At 38.4% G+C, this 20,060-nt stretch overlaps 1 protein-coding gene across 1 annotated transcript in view; it reads right to left on the bottom strand.

The window, feature by feature from the left end:
- The window catches only part of ANOS1 (anosmin 1), a 166,750-nt gene that overhangs the window by 28,813 nt on the left and 117,877 nt on the right, over positions 1-20,060 (bottom strand). Inside the window, exons 7-9 of the mRNA XM_054164663.1 lie at positions 11,358-11,560; positions 6,741-6,888; positions 3,340-3,492 (exon numbers count right to left, since the gene is read on the bottom strand). Coding sequence (XP_054020638.1) covers positions 3,340-3,492; positions 6,741-6,888; positions 11,358-11,560 — 504 coding nt within the window. The remainder of the gene's footprint in view (positions 1-3,339; positions 3,493-6,740; positions 6,889-11,357; positions 11,561-20,060) is intronic.

Below are 20,060 nucleotides of genomic sequence, written 5' to 3'. Positions count from 1 at the left end.
TTAGACTGATTCCACTATTAGACATAAATAGCATATAATTTCTAGTTTCACACAGTCAAGATGGCCAAAAAATCTGGCCACAGGCAAGTTCTTCTTTCCATTTACAGAAGTGGGATTCATGCTGCATAAGGAATGTACTGAGTTTCTCTATTCCAAGGCCTAAGTCAGAAGCAGCAAGTGTAAGACACTTTCTTCCTGCAGAAAGAAGCTATTGTATTAATGTAATTACAATATGGTTTTGTGATGACTCCGTCTAGAAAAATTATGTGCATTTGCTAAGCACCTTGTACTGCTTGAAGTGTGGAATTATTTTTGCTAACACACATCCTGAAGCAGTTATTATTCCCCTCATGCCAAAGCATTCAACTAAAAGATTACTTCAGAAAGAGATTTATTTTATTGTAAAGTCCAGATCCTACATTCCATTCATGCCTAATGCTTACTGAAGCTTATGGGACTTAAGAAATTACACTTGAAGAACAGGCCTGAATAAATCTTAAGACTTTAACTCAAAGTAGTGTGCTCACTTCCCAATACTAATAAGCAGTCCTTTCTTTACTGTATAATAAAATCTGTATAATAATACAGATTTACTGTATAATAAAATCATGTCAGTAATAGTTTGTAACAGCCCTTCTATTGCCGTTGTTGCACAGGATAGAGGTCTGACAAATTCTATCCAGAGGGATGATATTAACCCCAAAGTTTCAGCCCTGATGACATCATTGTGCTCTTTCACTGGCTTCCTTGGTGCACATTTGCAAATGACACTGAGGATTATCTTCTTCATGGTAATCGAAGAACTATCTTTGAATGTCAAGAGACGTCATCATACATTCTGGAAATCCTGAAGGTACACTGCAATAAACTGCTAAGTGGCTTCTTCTGCCTGATATTCATAAAGGACAAATTCCCTGTCATTCAGAAAACAATAACAACATCTGTTACAAGGCCTTACGGATAGTACTGAACCACTTGACTTAACATCAGCTGGTCCATTCCTGGCAAGAGGTGACAGTATGTAATGCATGTTATTTCTAAAACGTCTACATCATACCTGTCTTTGAAGATCTTCAAGTGTGGACTTCACACCACTTCCAAATGATGTTATTTTCACTCTATAAAATATTACCTGGCTTCTTTTAATCTTCATTACCTCTTGTCACAGCCACTATGAGAATGCTAACTGCTTTATTTCTTTTTAGAGGCATTTATAACTTTTGCTACAAATATTATTTCCAGGTGTGTAACACATTGTTTCATTTAACTTCAGATTTAAATATCAAGATTCAAACAACTACATTAGATGTTTGATCTCCAAGTTAACATTATAGTTAGTGGACATCTAGTTAAAGATACCTACTTTGGAACAAGATCAATATTGTACTGGTCATGATTTTTCCTCCATTAATTATCAGAGTGAATTTGGAAAATTACTTCTAAGGTGAATTTTACTAAAGGTGCTCACTTTTTGGTTATAGGAAATATAATCTGTCCAGCTGCAGCTGGAAAGGTTGATCCATTGGGCTGAACTCTACTTGTAGACCTAGTTGTACAACCCATTCTTAGACCTTTGGCAAACGTTGTAGTCTCATCTTTGAATCTTGTCTCTCAATTTTTTCAGTTCAAACTACTCAACTGAACCTCAGTTCAGAAATGTTAGGCATCTCTAAGTCTTCAAAAATGAGTTGTCCAGGTTCCCTTCTGTACTCTGTAAGGAAGAGAGGCATCTCTAAAGGCATTAATTGCTTCAGAAGCCACCTGATTTTCTTTTTTGGCTATAAAAGGAGCTTTCATGTGTTGACATCTCACTTCCAGAAACCTAAACCTTAAATGCAATCAGTCCCAAACTCAGAATACATAAATCTCATTTCAGATAATTGACAACAGATTGTTAGGTAAATTCAGTATTCCTAATTAAAATGCTCTAGTTTTTATTTAATCTTTAAACCAGTTCCACCTTCCACAAGGTTAGGCAAAAAATGAAATATATATCTGTTATGAGCATACAGCCAGAAAAAAGAAAACCAGAATAGCAAAGATAGTGACAAATATTTAATGTGTATGTAGTCAGGCTGAGCCAAAGTTTGCAGATTTTATGGAGGAATAAGCATATGATTTAAAAATATTTGATACAGCAGGGCTAGAAAATTAACCAGCCAAACAAGCAGGTGCTTTTTAAGAAGCATACTCTTATGTTACATACTATAATTGAATGGTTATATAACCTTTCCTCATTCAGGGTGATGCTGCATGTACCTAAACCCAAAATAACTTTCTAAATCTTTCTAAAATTCTTTGAAAAATCCCATAAGAAAAGGTGAGGATTGATTTTGTAGCCCTTTATTTTAAACACACAATTTGCATGGATTCTCCATGTGTGCTACAGCTACACATGTAGATTGCTCCAAGTTAAAATACTAAAAGGGTTAGTGCATTTTCAGGCAGCTGCTATAGGTAAACTAGAGCAATATGTGATAACCTACATGCTTCTAGAGAGCAGGAAAAACAAAATTTATTTTTTTAAAATTTCTGAATGTGATTGGACATTTAAAATTAATAGCATTTTCCTTTAGATTGGAAGGCTTAAACATAAAATTGTTAGATTTTTCTGAAAAACACAAGCATTCATGCAAACCCAGTCTTCAGACTTTTCCAGTGGTTGTGGCCAAATATTCCTCCTCTTCTAATTCAAGGCAACTGATAAAGTTTGGCATAAAGCCAATTGTCACCTTAATATGAGCCACTATAATTCTAAATGTTGTAATTGAAACTACAGTTTAGTTTTTGTGACGCCTCTGCATGATTTCCATATGCGTTCATTGCCTGACTCATTACTCAACTGACAAAGTCCAACAAGTGAAACTGCAGAGGCACCAGCAAAAAAATCTGCCCAGAAACCATGTGTGCTGGAGACCCTCCGACCACACTTCAGGGAGACAATATTCATGCCCCAAAAACTCTGATGAACATAAGGTTGAATTCTGCTTCCCTATTTGAGACTTTAATGAAGCAGAGACTTTAATGAAGCAATTTCCACTGAACTAAATATTATTTCAAGTCTGGGAATATTCAGTGTCCCAACATGACTGACCATAATTTCTTGATAGCTGACTCACATCATTTTCCTCTAACAGGTATGTATATATCCCTAATACAGTGAGGAGAGGCAAAGTTACACTCTAACATGAAGGTGCAGTGAAGGAAAAAGGATAGGCGTAGGATTTAATTTTGAATGACTGTATAAGGTTCTTATATTACACCAACATTCTACAAATCTGAGGTAGCTGATGAGAGTTCCTCCTTGGAAAAAAAGAGTTAAATAAAAATTTGACAAACCTGTCTTCTTCCAGTAGACTTTGACCTGAAGTTGATTGTCTTGATAGAATGGAGTTCCAATTTTAAGAAAACGAGTGTTTTTTCTTCTTTGAAATGTTGAGTAAGGATCAACCAGTCTTTTCTGGGGTTTCCCAGCAGAAGATGGCTGTTCCTCTGCAGGACACAGAACAAACAGGAATGATTTAATTACAGAGCTGCATAACAACTATGTAAACAGTGCTGAAATTCAGAACATAATTCTATCTTTAATCCAAACTACCTTATTGCAGTATTTTACTTACATTAAAGTAATATGTCCATACTGCTTGGAAAAAAAAATAATTTGTTTGAAATTTAATAATAATAAAATTACTTCGGATAAAGAGAGGAAAATGTATTTTAATATGAAAATGCTCTGGCAATTTTCAAAGGAATAATACGAAAAGTGTGTTTTTATCCCAAGTAACAAGAAATGTTATAGATATTTAAACAGGCATAGTATCTAGCAGAAGTTCTGCATCATCATTTGTGCAAAATTTGTATATACACAAAGCTCAAGGTTGGCATTGAGTGTAACCCACAGAGTGCCACATGTGGTTATGACATCATAGCAGAGAGTCCTTTGGTAGGCTGTATAAGAGCACTCTGGCCAGATTAAAGATCTTTCTTGCCCACTCTCCTGTTTCCAATGTTGAGTGGAAAATATTGTAAGAGCAGAATTAACTGAGCAATTCCCTTGATATCATGTGCCTACCTCCCAACAAGCAATGGTCCTTCATCAAGCACTTCATCTGTCAACAGTTAACCAAGATTTATCAGAGTTGACTGTATTTCTAGGTAATTTTAGTTGAAAGGACAGCAATGTGGATTCAAACTTCATTTCATTGAACACTTTCAAAATCACTTCTGATTAAAAGTGCAGTATTTGCATCAGATTAACAGAAGCTGTATTTAATTCAGTAATACATCTAAAATAAAACACAAAGACCCTAATGAATAGGAAGAGGAAAATGGTATTAACTACATACTTGTGAGAATGTGGGGAAGGCTTAAAGCAACACATGAATTTGTGCCATACACATAGCTTCAGATGAAACCCACTTGCTTTTTAGCCAGATTTTACTTTGTCAATCCTTTGCTTAATCTCATACAATTTCACATTTTATTTGCTTGTTTAAAATTGAAGTAAACCTATCAAACTTAAGTGACTTTTAAGTACAAACTTAAATCTGTTAGGTATACCTCAACTTAAAGGATTTTAGTTTTACTAGATCTGTGCTTTGCTCTTCTGTCTGCTCTACTTCCAGAAAAACAGGGACACCAATTTAGAATATTTCTAAATCAAGATCAAGACAGAGAGTCTTGCTGCATTTCTCAGAAGTGAAGCACACAAATATAGTGAGGCAACACATTCCTGAGTGTGGGGAAATAGAGGGCCCGGGTCAAAGTTCACAGATGTCTGTAGGACTAAATTACTTCAGCGCATTATGGACTACCCTCTATTCTAACAATAGGAACAGACACCTAAAAACCCAGAGCTTAATTCCACAGAGAGGAGAACACCTGACAGTGGAACTTCAGCAAAATTGGCACGTTGCTTCTGGACCTACTTCTCAAAGGTCATGGAAGACCCCAAATAAAGAGGGGCTGTGAAGGTCATGTCCTAGATAATATTTCAAGAAATATTATTTTTCTTTTTCCTATCTCTCCATCTGCTTCTGAGTATTCTCAAATGTACCTCAAGTAGGACTGGGTCTATAACTAACTTCAGTAAGACTCAGAAGGTGCATTTGCATCTCTCTCAAGACTAGATTTTTGGTTTTTTATGTAAGCTATAATTTAGTCTTTTTTTTTTTTTTTTTTCAAATGTCCCCAAAAGTCCAAATACACTTCACAGGAGAGTGTTCTATCCTCTACAATGTGTGGTATCAGTGGTTTAGGCTCAAAGAATCTTGAGTAGTTTACAACATGGCTTTAAAAGAATGGAAGCTCAGATTTGTCTAGAAACTTATTGAAGTATTCTATTGTAAAACAAATCTATGTTTTAGTTCTTGTAACTGCTGATTTACAATTCAGAAGAAAATCCTACTCATTAACTAAATGGATGTTCATAACTTAAACATACCAGTCAAATATTTGAAGCATATGAGAAGACAGTAACATTGCTCTTACTATAGCATTTGGTTTAAAAAGGCAATAAAAAAATAACAAACCCTTTAGTCCAAAAGGTTACCAAAATGAAGTGAAATAAAGCACAAGGCATTAGGAAATCTATACTAATTAGACATTAGTACATAGCACTCTCACAAAAACGACTGAGAGACTGTGTTATCAAGTAGAACAGCCAAGGAGAAGGTAAATTGTACAATCAGAATTAGAGAGGGAATTTAAATCTAGCTGTGGTGATGAGAGGAAAGATATACTCATGGATTGGACAGAATGATGAAACTAACAAAGTCACGTGTGAGGTATAAGGTATATGAACTCCATTTGGTATAGGATTTCTAAGTAATAAATCAGATGTGACCTGAATCAGATTCAGCAAAACACAACACTTTAGAGAAGGCATAGTGAAACAAAAATCTTCATAGTGAAACAAAAATCTTCTTCTCCCAGCACAAACCCATTGGTGATGTAAACCAGGAGAGACAGACCATTACTGAGACCATGTAGAGTTGACAGAGTCCAATGAACCAGTTGAAGGGTTTTTCCACAGTAACTATAGATTGGTACAAAACCCAACACAATCCAATCTCAGTTACTGAGCTTTGGGTTAGAGTGTTTCTGATAAACTGAAAGTCTTTATTTACAAATATGTTTAAAGACTATGATGATCTGACCTAACGTCAGGACTAGCAATAAAGTCTGACAAACATCAGTTGATCAATTATCACTGCTCCCAAGAGAGGAAAGCTTAGAAAACTATTCTGACAGTAAAACGAAAGCAATTCAGCAGCTTGCCAAATGTTACTTTGAATAGGTGTGTATTAATAATCCAAGAACATGAATTAAGGCGCTACTCAAAATCGTCAAGACTTTGAAAAGCACTACAAGCTAAAATTGTCCAGTTAAAACAAAGACACAGAAATGGTTTTATTCCAACCACAGGAAAATATATGTGTTTTTGAACATTTGAACAACAATAACATTCATTCAGAAACTTCCATTTTCATTGCATTTATTTCAAATAAGCAGGATATAAGATAAAGAGCTAGATTAAAAACTATTATCATTTTTTAGATGAGAAATTTAACATTAAAGGTTACTCAACTTCAGAGAGACCAGATCACTATGATACGAAACAGAAAGCTTTAAGATAACATTGATGGTTTATATTATGAGAAATCATTATATAAAACACTCAAATTCCAGATTAAAAAAAAGACATAAAGCATTTAGGTATTTGAATACAAATTACTCACTATTATTCCTGGTGTCCTGAGTTGTGCTAAAATGAAGAGAAACCTTAGCACTTTTTAGGCGTATCTGACCCCAACGTGTTACCGCCTGCAGTTCGACATTGTAGTTGCTGTTGGGTTGGAGTCCCTCCAGGACCACATAATTTTGGGCCTGTAATAGAGGAGAATTAATATACAAAGTAGTTACAGTATTACTGAAACACAGGCCCTTATTAAAAGTAGGATTGTTATCTTAGGCACAGCACACCTGAAATTAGAAAAGGCATGTATAAATTTCGATAGAGCAAAATTTCCTTCTTTTTAAAAAAAAAAATTAGACTGTGTTTTTCTGTATCATTTAAAAAATACTAACCCTCTTGCTGCTTACCTAACTTTGGCAATTACTTCACAAATACAGACACCTGTTGTTTGTGTTAAAACTAATGGGTTTCTTTTACATATAACAATGTTTTTCTTATACTAAAATTATTTTAGCCAAAGAAATTTAAGTGTTTTATTACCCAATTTCTGTGTTGGCAATTGTTTCTACAGACAGTTAGTCCAGAGACAGCTATAATACAACATTCAGTACATTTGTCAATATTTTCTATTTGTTTCAACTGTTGAAAATAAAAGTTAAAACCAAAAAACCCCATAGCCACCACAAAAATATCCCTTTGTTGGTAAGAACACTTTTCCACTGCAGAAAGGAAAAGAGGGAAGAAAAAAGTTTCCACTGACTTATGATACTGCAAAAAAGAGACAAGGCTTTTCAGTATTCTTAGATTTCCAAGGCTTTTTAAAATGTATTCATAAAATTTCCCTTCTCAGACAGAAGACATTACTCCACACTTTCATTAGTGCCTCTGAAGTTTGACAGTCAAACCAAAGTGAAAAAGATAACCACATACTGCCATATTTAACACTTCAGGAATTGGCAAAAGCATTTCATAGCAATTACCTATACATCTTTAGTGCTGAGATATTCATACCTTTTATTATAATGCTGAATTAACAGTGCTAATACTGTAGTCAAATTCTTGGAATGTCTATCTGGAATGATTTAATATGGAAATCATGTAAAATTATTCAGACTATACTACACACTTAAAGGAAAAAAGTGGATTAAAAAAACCATTATGCAATGATATATTAGATTTTTGACCTTTTTTTTTTCATTTCTACAGTTTCAATTTTTAGACACAAGAGTTGCTATAATGTTCAATACAATTGATTATTAATCACAGAATCACCATGGTTAGAAGAGACCTCAAAGATCATCAAGTCCAACCTGTCACCACAGACCTCATGACTAAACCATGGCACCAAGTGCCACGTCCAATCCCCTCTTGAACACCTTCAGGGATGGTGATTCCACCACATCCCTGGGCAGCCCATTCCAATGGCTAACAACTCTCTCAGTGAAGAACTTTCTCCTCACCTCGAGACTAAATTTCCCCTGGTGCAGCTTGAGGCTGTGTCCTCTTGTTCTGGTGCTGGTTGCCTGGGAGAAGAGACCAACCCCATCCTGGCTACAACCACCCTTCAGGTAGTTGTAGAGGGCAATGAGGTCTCCCCTGAGCCTCCTCTTCTCCAGGCTAAACAATCCCAGCTCCCTCAGCCTCTCCTCACAGGGCTGTGCTCAAGGCCTCTCCCCAGCCTTGTTGCCCTTCTCTGGACACGTTCAAGTGTCTCGATGTCCTTCTTAAACTGAGGGGCCCAGAACTGGACACAGGACTCAAGGTGTGGCCTAACCAATGCAGAGTACAGGGGCACAATGACCTCCCTGCTCCTGCTGGCCACACTATTCTTAATGCAGGCCAGGATGACATTGACCTTCCTGGCCACCTGGGCACACTGCTGGCTCATGTTCAGCCAGCTGTCAATCACCACCCCCAGGTCCCTCTTTGTTTGGCTGCTCTCCAGCCACTCTGACCCCAGCCTGTAGCTCTGCATGGGGTTGTTGTGGCCAATGTGCAGAACCTGGCACTTGGATGTGTTAAATCTCATGCCGTTGGACTCTGCCCATCTGTCCAGCCTGTCCAGGTCCCTCTGCAGAGCCTCTCCACCCTCCAGCAGATCAACTCCTGCCCCCAACTTGGTGTCATCTGCAAATTTGCTGATGACTGACTCAATCCCCTCATCCACATCATCAATAAAGATATTAAAGAGGATGGGGCCCAACACTGATCCCTGGGGGACGCCGCTGGTGACTGGCTGCCAGCTGGATGTGGCACCATTCACCACCACTCTCTGGGCTCAGCCTCCAGCCAGTTCCTAACCCAGCACAGAGTGTTGCTGTCCAAGCCATGAGCTGACTGCTTGGCCAGCAGTTTACTGTGGGGGACGGTGTCAAAGGCCTTGCTGAAGTCCAGGTAGACTACATCCACAGGCCTCCCCACGTCCACCAGGCGGGTCACCTGATCATAGAAGGAGATCAGGTTGGAGAGGCAGGACCTGCCCTTCCTGAATCCATGCTGGCTGGGCCTGAGCCCTTGGCCATCCTTCAGGTGTGCAGTGATTGCCACCAAGATAATCTGCTCCATAATTTTCCCTGGCACTGAGGTCAGGCTGACAGGCTTGCAGTTTCCAGGTTCCTCCATCCAACCCTTTTTGTGGATAGGCATCACATTGGCCAGTTTCCAGTCATCTGGGACCTCTGGTGAGCCAGGACTGGTGGAAAATGATGGAGAGCGGCTTGGCAGCTCATCGGCCAGCTCTCTCAGCACCCTAGGATGGATCCCATCTGCTCCCATGGACTTGTGAGTGTCCAAGTGGCTCAGCAGGTCCCAAACTAATTCCTCATGGATTTCCAGGGCAATACACTGCTCCCTGACCCCATCACCCAGCTCAGGAGGCCACTTGTCCTGAGCTCCTCCTGCCTTACTGTTGAAAATTGAGGCAAAGAAGGTATTCAGGACCTCAGCCTTTGCCTCATCTTTAGTTACAATGTTCCCCTCCAGGTCCAATAAGGAGTGGAGGTTCTGCCTCTCTTTTTAGCATTAATATATTTATTAAAATGCTTTTTGTTATCACTCACAGAGGTGGCCAGCTTAAGTTAATAGCCTCAGGAGTGTCCTGTGGGAGAGGTCTGAACCTCAATGGTAGTGCTGTACAGTTATATGACATGGTGTAGAAGTACAATGAGCCAGAAGTAATAAGAATGATATTGTGCCTGCCTTTTCTCCAAAATATGCCTTGTCTCTTCTGTATTTCCTTATAAAAAAGGTCAAAGCTTGGTCACAATTACTGCTAAGTTGTATATTTCATCTTTTTGAAATTATACTTACATGTAAGATATATCCTACACAAAATGCCAAAACAACATAAAGGACACAGATCAATTTTAAAACTGTATGTGTTTCATCATTTAAGGACCAGCTTGTGGAGAGAAAGGTTCCATGTGTCTTTTGGCTGTAGCCTTTAGCATGAAGCACTCTGGACAAGACAGCTTCCTAAGAAACACAAATTTTTCTACCTAGTGTGAGCCAATCTTAGTCCTGTCTAGCTAAAATGTTGGTTTTTGGGGTTTTGGTGGTTTTGTTTGGTGTTTGGTTTTTTTTGGGGTGGTTGGTTGGTTTTTTTAATGCATACACACTGTTTAGTTGGGGGAGGGGGTTGGTGGCTTTTGTTTTGTTTTTATTGTTTTAAGTATGTAACTGAAGTAGAAACAAAGAATCAGGTTACCTCAGCCCTATAAATTACTACATATTTTCTACATTTTCAGGGAAATTTCCTTTTCCTGCCTACTCAGCAGAGAGCTAGTGGTTGTGGCTCTTCAGCCTCTGATCACCCATCAGTTCCTACAAGGAGGTATGTATTCAACAAAATTCCACAGTAGCACCTCCACTGTGTCCAGCCTGGTGTAGATGAACTCAGCACACAGCCTTCACTGCCTTTAGTTTTGATTTTGGTGACTGAGGGATAGTCTGTCTGTCATTCATCACAGTGCATGTGGACAACCAGAACTAAAACACAGTATTAACGTAGACATGGGACCAAATACTCACAATGCATTTATTAAGAGCACTGAAAATTAAGTTCAGCCTGTTATCTATAACTGATTTCTCTTTCTATTAACTACTTTAAAATAACACACAATATTCTTAAGGATACCAAAACATATAGCTTTCCAGTAGACCAATATTTGATACATCATTCAAGAAACTAATCAGATCTTGCTGTTACTGAAATATGTTAGATCTTTGGTGGTGGATGCTATTTAAAGAGTTTTGTATTTGGTTGGTTGGTTTTTTTTCCCCTTGGACCTATGCTGACTATTTAATGGTTCTGTATAATAGTGTAGCAAGTTTTATTTGCATAGTGAAAGAAGAATGTGACAGATGTTAGGCTTTTTAAATAAATCTGTATCTTTATGAAGTACTAGCAAAATAACTCTGAATTTGGACAACAAATAGCATTCAACTTTCAATTTCTCTTTCCTGCAAAATCTTATATTATATCTGCATTTTAAGTCAGAAGCCAACTTCTCTTCCTGAATTCAGCAAAAGATAGCTATTGAGAGAATGAAATTATGTATGTATTAGATGATACTTAAATTTAAGACCAATATCAGCTGCTGAAATCACTGCAATTAGTAATTTGTCACATTTCTATCTTGTTCACTATTTTCATTCTTACCCCATCAGTAATCTTCCTTCTCTTTTTTTTAGCTGGGATTACATATTTGCTATATGTCCAGCTCCAGAAGACTTTGTAGTGATGCACTGGGATATCAGGCTCTTCAGGAAGATCCCATGCAATCATTACATTTACATTCCCATCATTGTTTCCACTGATATTGGCGATTCTGATGTTAGAAGGAGCTGGTGGAGCAGATGGATCTGGAATTTAAAACAAAGATTTAAAAATAAAGATCATCTTCAATAAGGAAAAGATCATCTTCATCTTATGTATTTACCAGGCATACAGAAGATGGATTAAACACTCTCAAGATACTGAAGAAAATTCAGACAAAATTTCCCCATAAATTCTATGGCTTCTTGAAACTTAGAAATTTAAGCTCTACTGAAATAGAATAGAATAGAATAGAATAGAATAGGCCAGGTTGGAAGAGACCTTCAAGATCATCATGTCCAACCTATTATCCAACCCACCTAATCAACTAAACCATGCAACCAAGCACCCCATCAAGTCTCCTCTTGAACACCTCCAATGATGGTGACTCCACCACCTCCCCGGGCAGCCCATTCCAAAGGGCAATCACTCTCTCTGTATAGAACTTCTTCCTAACCTCCAGCCTAAACCTCCCCTGGTGCAGCTTGAGACTGTGTTCTCTTGTTCTGGTGCTGGTTGCTGGGAGAAGAGACCAACCTCCGCCTGTCTACAACCTCCTTTCAGGTAGTTGTAGAGAGCAATAAGGTCCCCCCTGAGTCTCCTCTTCTCCAGGCTGAGAAACCCCAGCTCCCTCAGCCTCTCCTCACAGGGCTTGTGCTCCAAACCCCTCACCAACTTTGTTGCCCTTTTCTGGACATGCTCCAGCAACTCAACCTCCTTCCTAAACTGAGGGGCCCAGAACTGGACACAGGACTCAAGGTGTGGCCTAACCAGTGCAGTGTACAGGGGCGAATGACCTCCCTGCTCCTGCTGGCCACACTGTTCCTGATACAGGCCAGGATGCCATTGGCTCTCTTGGCCACCTGGGCACACTGCAGGCTCATGTTCAACCTACCATCGACCAGTACCCCCAGGTCCCTCTCTGCCTGTTCTCCAGCCACTCTGACCCCAGCCTGTAGCTCTGCCTGGGGTTCCTGTGGCCAATGTGCAGAAGCCGGCACTTGGATGTGTTCAATCTCATGCTGTTGGACTCTGCCCATCTGTCCAGCCTGTCCAGGTCCCTCTGCAGAGGGACCTGTTGTTGGTAGCTCACAAATAGTATGAAGCTCTATCAAAATGTACTAGACTCAGTTTTACTTTGGTCATTCACTATTTTAAATACACAGTGAATTTGTGTTCTACAAGTGACCTTGTATAGTCATAACAGAATTGTATGATGGAAACACTGAATATTTTTTTCAGTGTTGCCAGAGATAATTCTTAGATGATAAAATAATGGTTTTATATGTGGCATGCATTGAAATGAATTTGCTGCTGATATTCAACACCATGCTACTGCCATGCCAGCTTCAAAATGAAAGTGCTGGCTGAAGCAAAGTATTGTGAGGCTTGAAGTTCAGATTGTAACACAAGCTGCTTCCCTTTTCTGGGTTTGGGGTGTTGGTCTTAGCTGAGCTGGCTGCTGGGTGCTTGCATTAAGGGAACTGTTTTTATCACTGTCTTATGCTTCTGTTTCTGCATTTTGATGACTGTTTTCTGCAAATAGGCTAAGGTTATTGTGCATTGTATCATTCCCATAAAACTCTTTCTCTCAACTCAGAGGGTTTTTTTTGTGTTATTTCCCCTCCTGTGGGGTAAAGGGGCTTGTGAGGATGGCCTGTGTTAACCCAGGACAATATGTTTCTCCAAAATTCTGGTATTGTAATCTACCACCATGGGACATAAAAACTTCCTTAAAATAAAAATAATTAAGATATAATGATGTATTATGATGTCATAGAAGCCTGGAGTTTTTTTGTTGTGGTGGTGTTGTTTTTGTGGGGTTTTTTTTTGTTTTTTTTTTCCTTTAGAACAACAAAAAGCAATAAACTACCACTGTGATTTATTTCCCTACTCTGATTTAATTTCTGGTCAGTATCAACTCATATATTATTCTTTCAGTTGTCTCTATCCTGACCCCAGGGTTAAGGACACCTACCAGTCAGAGGTTCATATATTGCACCTTTTCCAATATTGAATGTTAGGTCCTCCTTGTGGGTCTACTATGTACTATTCTGGCCCTGAGTAATTTGGATCAATGGAACTTTTGCAAGTAAACTTCCCAACGTACAATTTGCTATTTACTAACTCCTACTTTTTAACTTCCACAATTTTATGTGGTTTTTTTTTTAATGCCCATGGCAGCCAAACGTTAGTGACAGAATATAAAGAACAGCAAACCCAAATTTTAAGTAGAAGTAAATACTGTGACACGAAAAGAATTAAAAAGTATATTAGGCAGAATAAATGAAATTCTCAGTAAGTTAGGCATGTTGTAAACCTCTAGCCAAGTAAAAACAATCTGATTTTATCTGAAAATGTTTTATTCAATTTCAAACGAGACATCACTTATTTGCCAGAAATAAAACTGAAGGTGTGCAGAGGGGACACGAGGCACTCATTTACCTCATGGTTCACCTGCATCATTTTATAATGGCAAATGAGCTGTTAAATAAACTTTCCAAGCATACTAAGTTCATCAGATAATCCCTATGACAAATGGCCTCAATGAAAAACTCCATCATTTAGGTCATGCAAACTGACACATTCAAAATTAATAAAGACAGCATTTCCTTTTTAGAGATCAGATGTGAAATAATGGCTTATTCCTGTTATTTAGCATGACTCTTGGTTGAATAACAATGGGTGTCTCTGTTTCCTCACACATAAAATTCAACCTAACTTTTAGCTATAAAACTTACAAATCATATCTGAGTTGCATAATTCTGGAAATTTAACTTTATTTTTAAAATCAGGAGAATTCTTTATTTTTTCTTACTTGTTTTTAAATGATCTTGCGAGCCAGTTTTGGTTTTTTTTTTCCTGGCTTTTAAGAAGCATTGTCTTTACATGTGTTTCTTTAGCTGTGAAGTAGCAAACCACTCCATCTTAAAGCATACAAAGTTATTTATATTGGGGGGGTATATATTTAAGAAATTTACTTAGTTAAATAGTTTGTACTGTTCCCTAACACAACTTTTCATTTACTAATATAATAAACACAGAATAAAATTTAGGTAAAATAAATATAAACATAATAATGATTCATAAATCCAAGATCTTTCATGATCAGCGACATGAAGTGTCAGGGTCTTTTTATGTCATACAACAATGTAACATGGCAATAAAACATTTATAACCTGAAGTGCAACATGATGATATTACTGTAGGTGAATTATTCAGGTTATCTCCCAGAAGTGCTATGCTCCATGTATTATGTATACCTAACATATTAGCCAGAGTAAAATATTTCAGAGAGTATCTTCACAAATGATCAGATACAAGCAAAACCAATTATGACCATAGAACATGCTTGTCTTTATCCTGCATCTATACAAGATTTTGAAAGTCACTTAAAAAAACCCTAAAAGTTAACTAAAATAGTTCTCTTAGGCAAAGTAATTAAAAATATTAAATATATTTAAAAAATATTTTAAAGTTCTATTCACTAATTTCTAACAGGCATGAATGCAAGTGACAAAGTTACACTCTTCAAATGTTTCTGTCTCCATAAAAATGCAAGAGAATTTATATGTTTCAGAATATCAGGACTTTTTTTTTCTTTTAAGATACTTCAAACATCCTATTTTTATTCAGTTATATAAGCAGAAAAGGAAAACACTAAGGAAAAGCTATGTGCATACTGAAACCAACAGATCATTTCTTTTGACTTTTGTAACAGCAGCATTTCACCTTATGCTTTTTATAAATTCCACAGTTTATTGAAAATATTACTTTCTCAGTAGCATTTCTTCTGTGTTCACTAGCAAACGTCCAGTCAGCAGACAAAATGCATTCAAAAAGAAAACCTAGTAGTGTTTCTCCCTTGCTGTAGGAGAATGAAAATGTTTTATTAAAAAAATCACCGGGCGACTGCAGTCAAGGAAATAATGATCATCCTCTTCCAAGAAATATACACGGGAAATTACGCAGTAACAGCAGGAACACATTTTCCTGAGTGCCCCCTTTCTTCATAGTCCCTCTAGTGCAAGCCTTGTAAATGTAATCCACAAAAATGCCTTTGAACAGCAGGAAGAGTGGTGGTGGCACCAGCAGAAGACAGATGTGAAAAGGCAAGACATTTCTAAGTGACACATTTTCTAGAAATGTTTTTTTTTATAACTACTATGCTTAGCTAGAATAAATATTAAACTAGGATGGAAGATGACAAAGATAAATAAAATTTATTAGTTTTTGCATTTAATCATCTGAAAAATCTTATGATTGTAGACACAACAGTAACATATTTTTCGGATTTGGCATGTATGACCCAAAAAATTAAGCCACTTAGTATTTTATACAAGCTGAGGATCCATTCCATAGCAAGCATTTCAATATAACTATGTAATTTATTAATCTATTTCTACATATTCCTGTGACACTCCTCAGTGTTACAGCTGTCATTATTTTGTAAGCTCCAAACATAAGAATATTAACCTTTTCTTTCACTTCAAAGGGTTGAGTTCCACTAACAAAACAAACAGATGAGAAGGAATAGCAGTAAGATAGTGTTATCAACATGAAAAAAAAATAATTACCTAAACCCCACCCTCATAAACAACAACAAAAAGAACAAATCAAGACCTCTCCAAAGCCCCTTTCAAAAAAAACCCTAGAACACAAACAAAAAATAAAACAAAAAAACACCCCTCAAACCTCAAAAACCTGTTAAGAGCATGCTCCTCCACAATGCACCCCTGCCAGTTACTAGGTAAGATATTAGTTGCTTTTTCTTGATTTTTTTTAAAGCCTGTACTACTGCATTATTGAACTGAAAAGTCACACTTCTACAAGGTGTTCTATTCTGCTTCTGTCTTTGCAGACATTAAAAGCAGTGTACAACTCATGCTGAAATACTTCAAGGCCTAATAACTGGTACTGGATTATAAAGTTTACATACATAAGGTATTTCTTACCCTGACAGGGAAGCTAAACTGGCAATCTGCTGACTATAAAGCTAACAGCCATTCTGCTGTTAAGTTTCACATATCTGTGATCCCTTTGACTGACTGCCTACATGTATCATTCAGATACATGAACGTTAAATTACTGGAATGGAAACTACTGCAAATTTTTTCCAATGTAAAGTTCTGAAACTTTATACACAGAAATTTACCTGAGTGTTAAATCAAATTCTTTGGTTTGCAGAGTAATGTTAGGTGCAGCTTTTCTTTTGCAGTTTATACTGCAACTCTAATAAAATAAAAGATGTTACATACATCGCAGAAATTGGCACAGAGAGCTTTCCTCAATAGGAAAAAATTCTGGTCTTAGCAGTCTGACACTTCTTGCTGCTAGAAATGATAGCTTATTTAGGTCAAGGCTGAAGCTGCTGTTCCAGCACATGGAGTAAGTATTGCACTTGTCTAGATTGTACCAGGCTTAAGTATACCTAAAAGACTTAAATTCTTGTCTTGCTGGCCACTTAGGCATCACAAACAAAACTCTGACTCTAGTTCCAAAAAGGAAGGATTCCTTGCTGCAAAATCGCATATGCATTTCAAAATGCACATCTTCCCACACTCAGATTTGTAAACACAGAGATGGACTATTTATATTTTACAAAATTTGCTTAGTTAATGGGACCTGAAACTATTTTGTAACCTTAACAGAACAATATGGGCAAGCCATACACAGGGATCACATCATATCCTGCTGCACTTTGGCTTTAAATGTTGTAACTGTAATGAACACAGTTAATGATTTGGAATATATGTTGGAGAAGAAAATAATGACTTTGGAAACAGAGTTCTTGTTCCGAGTTGTAGAAGTGATAGCGAGTTTGATTCTAATTTAATCTCTTTCTTATAGATTACTTTTTTCTGACTGGAAATTGCTATCTTGTAAACATTAGATCTCTAACTCTTAAAAATTTGCTGAAGCTGCTCTACAGACAAGTTTCCAACCATTAAACAATTCCAAGGCATAAGTGCAAGGACTGGCTTTGCCCAATGAAAATGGCACACATAAACTAGCTGTGCAACAGTATAAAAAAAAATCATCGGTCCCAAAGGAGCAACAGAGAGAATTTTATTGCCAGGAGGGGGTGTCTGTTCTGGTTTTACTAACACTCAGTAATGTACACATGAAATCACATCCAGCATGGTAGTTATGTGCTGTGAAAACAATGTCATCTGCCTCCTCAGGCTTGACAATTTATCCTGTTTTCTAGCAACTGCCTTCATGTCAAAGATAAAAACCTTCAGCAGAGGTAGGACTGGATGGCTTGGGCTCATTGTGTTTCTCTTACAGACTCTTACAGTCTTGGAAAATGGCAAAATACCTAACTATGGACCAACAAGATAATATATGACATGGAAATACCTAACACTCACCCCTCTAATTAACCGCAGTCTGTTACTAGGAGTTTATTCTCATCATAAATGACAACAAGAAAGTAAAATTAGTCTAAAAACTCACCCAAGTGCAGCAAATTAAAGTTTTGCTACTAAGTGTTGTGCACTTCTCATCAGTTGGGTTCCGCTATGCAGTGCCCACTTAATGTGAGAAAAGCAAAGGTAGCTTTTCATCCAAGAACTAATTAATGGGTCCTCTCCTGCTTCCAAGGAAACATGAAGCAGCTTGGAGAGGGCCAGTCAAAATATGAAGATAAATGTATTTGTATCTTTGGCTCTCAAAAATGTTCTGCCAAGCATTTGCTAGATTTATTTTGTTGTTATTGCAAACTGCTGACACTCAGCTGCATATGAAAAGGGAAGCATACATGATATAAAAACCCTGAAAAATGCACTGGAAACTTTTTGTCAAAATAGCAGAAAGTTTTGACCAGTTTTAGATGACAGTATCAATCTGTGAATCTGTACAGAGTTCTACTTCTAGGAAAGAACCCACGCTCCTAGGTACAGCATTCACTTCATCTTAGGGTGACTCTGCTCCTAAGAGTCAGGTATAATCTAATCAGTGTTTCTCGTGATTTTGGAGTAAGATTTTATTCTCTGTGAAGACAAACACACACAAATCATTCTTCATTTTCTTCATAAAACAGAAATAAAGAGCATAAAAAAATTATCTCTGCTTAGGCTCTGAATATTTCATCAATTTTCTCAGCTGTGTTACTTTATTTCTTATTTACATATTAAAGACATAAATTAACATGAGGTAGTGTAAAACAGCTAATAAGCCTTCACCTCATATGTTTGCAGTATAAAAGCATCAAAAGCTGCGATAGATAAAACTTCAAAGCACAACTAAAAGAATGGCAAGCTAAAATGCTTGATGAAAGACTCTTGCTTTCCTATTTTTTCTTTTTTCATAACTAGAAAATTAAGCTAATTTATACATACATAGAATAAACCAGGTTGGAAGAGACCTTCAAGATCATCGCGTCCAACCCATCAACCAATCCAACACCACCCAAACAACTAACCCACGGCACCAAGCACCCCGTCAAGTCTTCTCCTGAAAACCTCCAGTGATGGTGACTCCACCACCTCCCCAGGCAGCCCATTCCAATGGGCAATCACTCTTTCTGTATAGAACTTTTTTCTAACATCCAGCCTGAACCTCCCCTGGTGCAGCCTGAGACTGTGTCCTCTTGTTCTGGTACTGCTTGCCTGGGAGAAGAGACCAACATCCGTCTGTCCACAACCTCCCTTCAGGTAGTTGTAGAGAGTAATAAGGTCACCCCTGAGTCTCCTCTTCTCCAGGCTAAGCAACCCCAGCTCCCTCAGCCTCTCCTCGTAGGGCTTATGTTCCAAACCCCTCACCAACTTTGTTGCTCTTCTCTGGACTCGTTCCAGCAAGTCAACCTCCTTCCTAAACTGAGGGGCCCAGAACTGGACACAGGACTCGAGGTGCGGCCTAACCAGTGCAGTGTACAGGGGCAAAATGACCTCCCTGCTCCTGCTGGCCACACTGTTCCTGATGCAGGCCAGGATGCCATTGGCCCTCTTGGCTGCCTGGGCACACTGCAGGCTCATGTTCAGTCTACCGTTGACCAGCGCCCCCAGGTGCCTCTCAGCCTGACTGCTCTCCAGCCACTCTGACCCCAGCTTGTAACTCTGCATGGGGTTGTTGTGGCCAATGTGCAGAACCCGGCACTTGGATGTGTTCAATCTCATGCCGTTGGACTCTGCCCATCTGCCCAGCCTGTCGAGGTCCTTCTGCAGAGCCTCTCTACCCTCCAGCAGATCAACTCCTGCCCCCAGCTTGGTGTTGTCAGCAAATTTACTGATGATGGACTCGATGCCCTCGTCCAGATCATCAATAAAGATGTTAAAGAGCATGGGGCCCAGCACTGATCCTTGGGGCACACCACTGGTGACTGGCTGCCAGCTGGATGTGGCACCATTCACCACCACTCTCTGGGCTCGGCCCTCCAGCCAGTTCCTAACCCATCGCAGTGTGCTCCCATCCAAGCCATGGGCTGACAGCTTGGCCAGGAGTTTGCTATGGGGAACGGTGTCAAAGGCCTTGCTGAGGTCCAGGTAGACTACATCCACAGGCCTGCCCACATCCACCAGGCGGGTCACCTGATCATAGAAGGAG

This window comes from Dryobates pubescens, chromosome 10 (assembly GCF_014839835.1).
Source record: "Dryobates pubescens isolate bDryPub1 chromosome 10, bDryPub1.pri, whole genome shotgun sequence".
Classification (NCBI taxonomy): domain Eukaryota; kingdom Metazoa; phylum Chordata; class Aves; order Piciformes; family Picidae; genus Dryobates; species Dryobates pubescens.
This window is presented reverse-complemented; position numbering and strand designations above follow the sequence as displayed.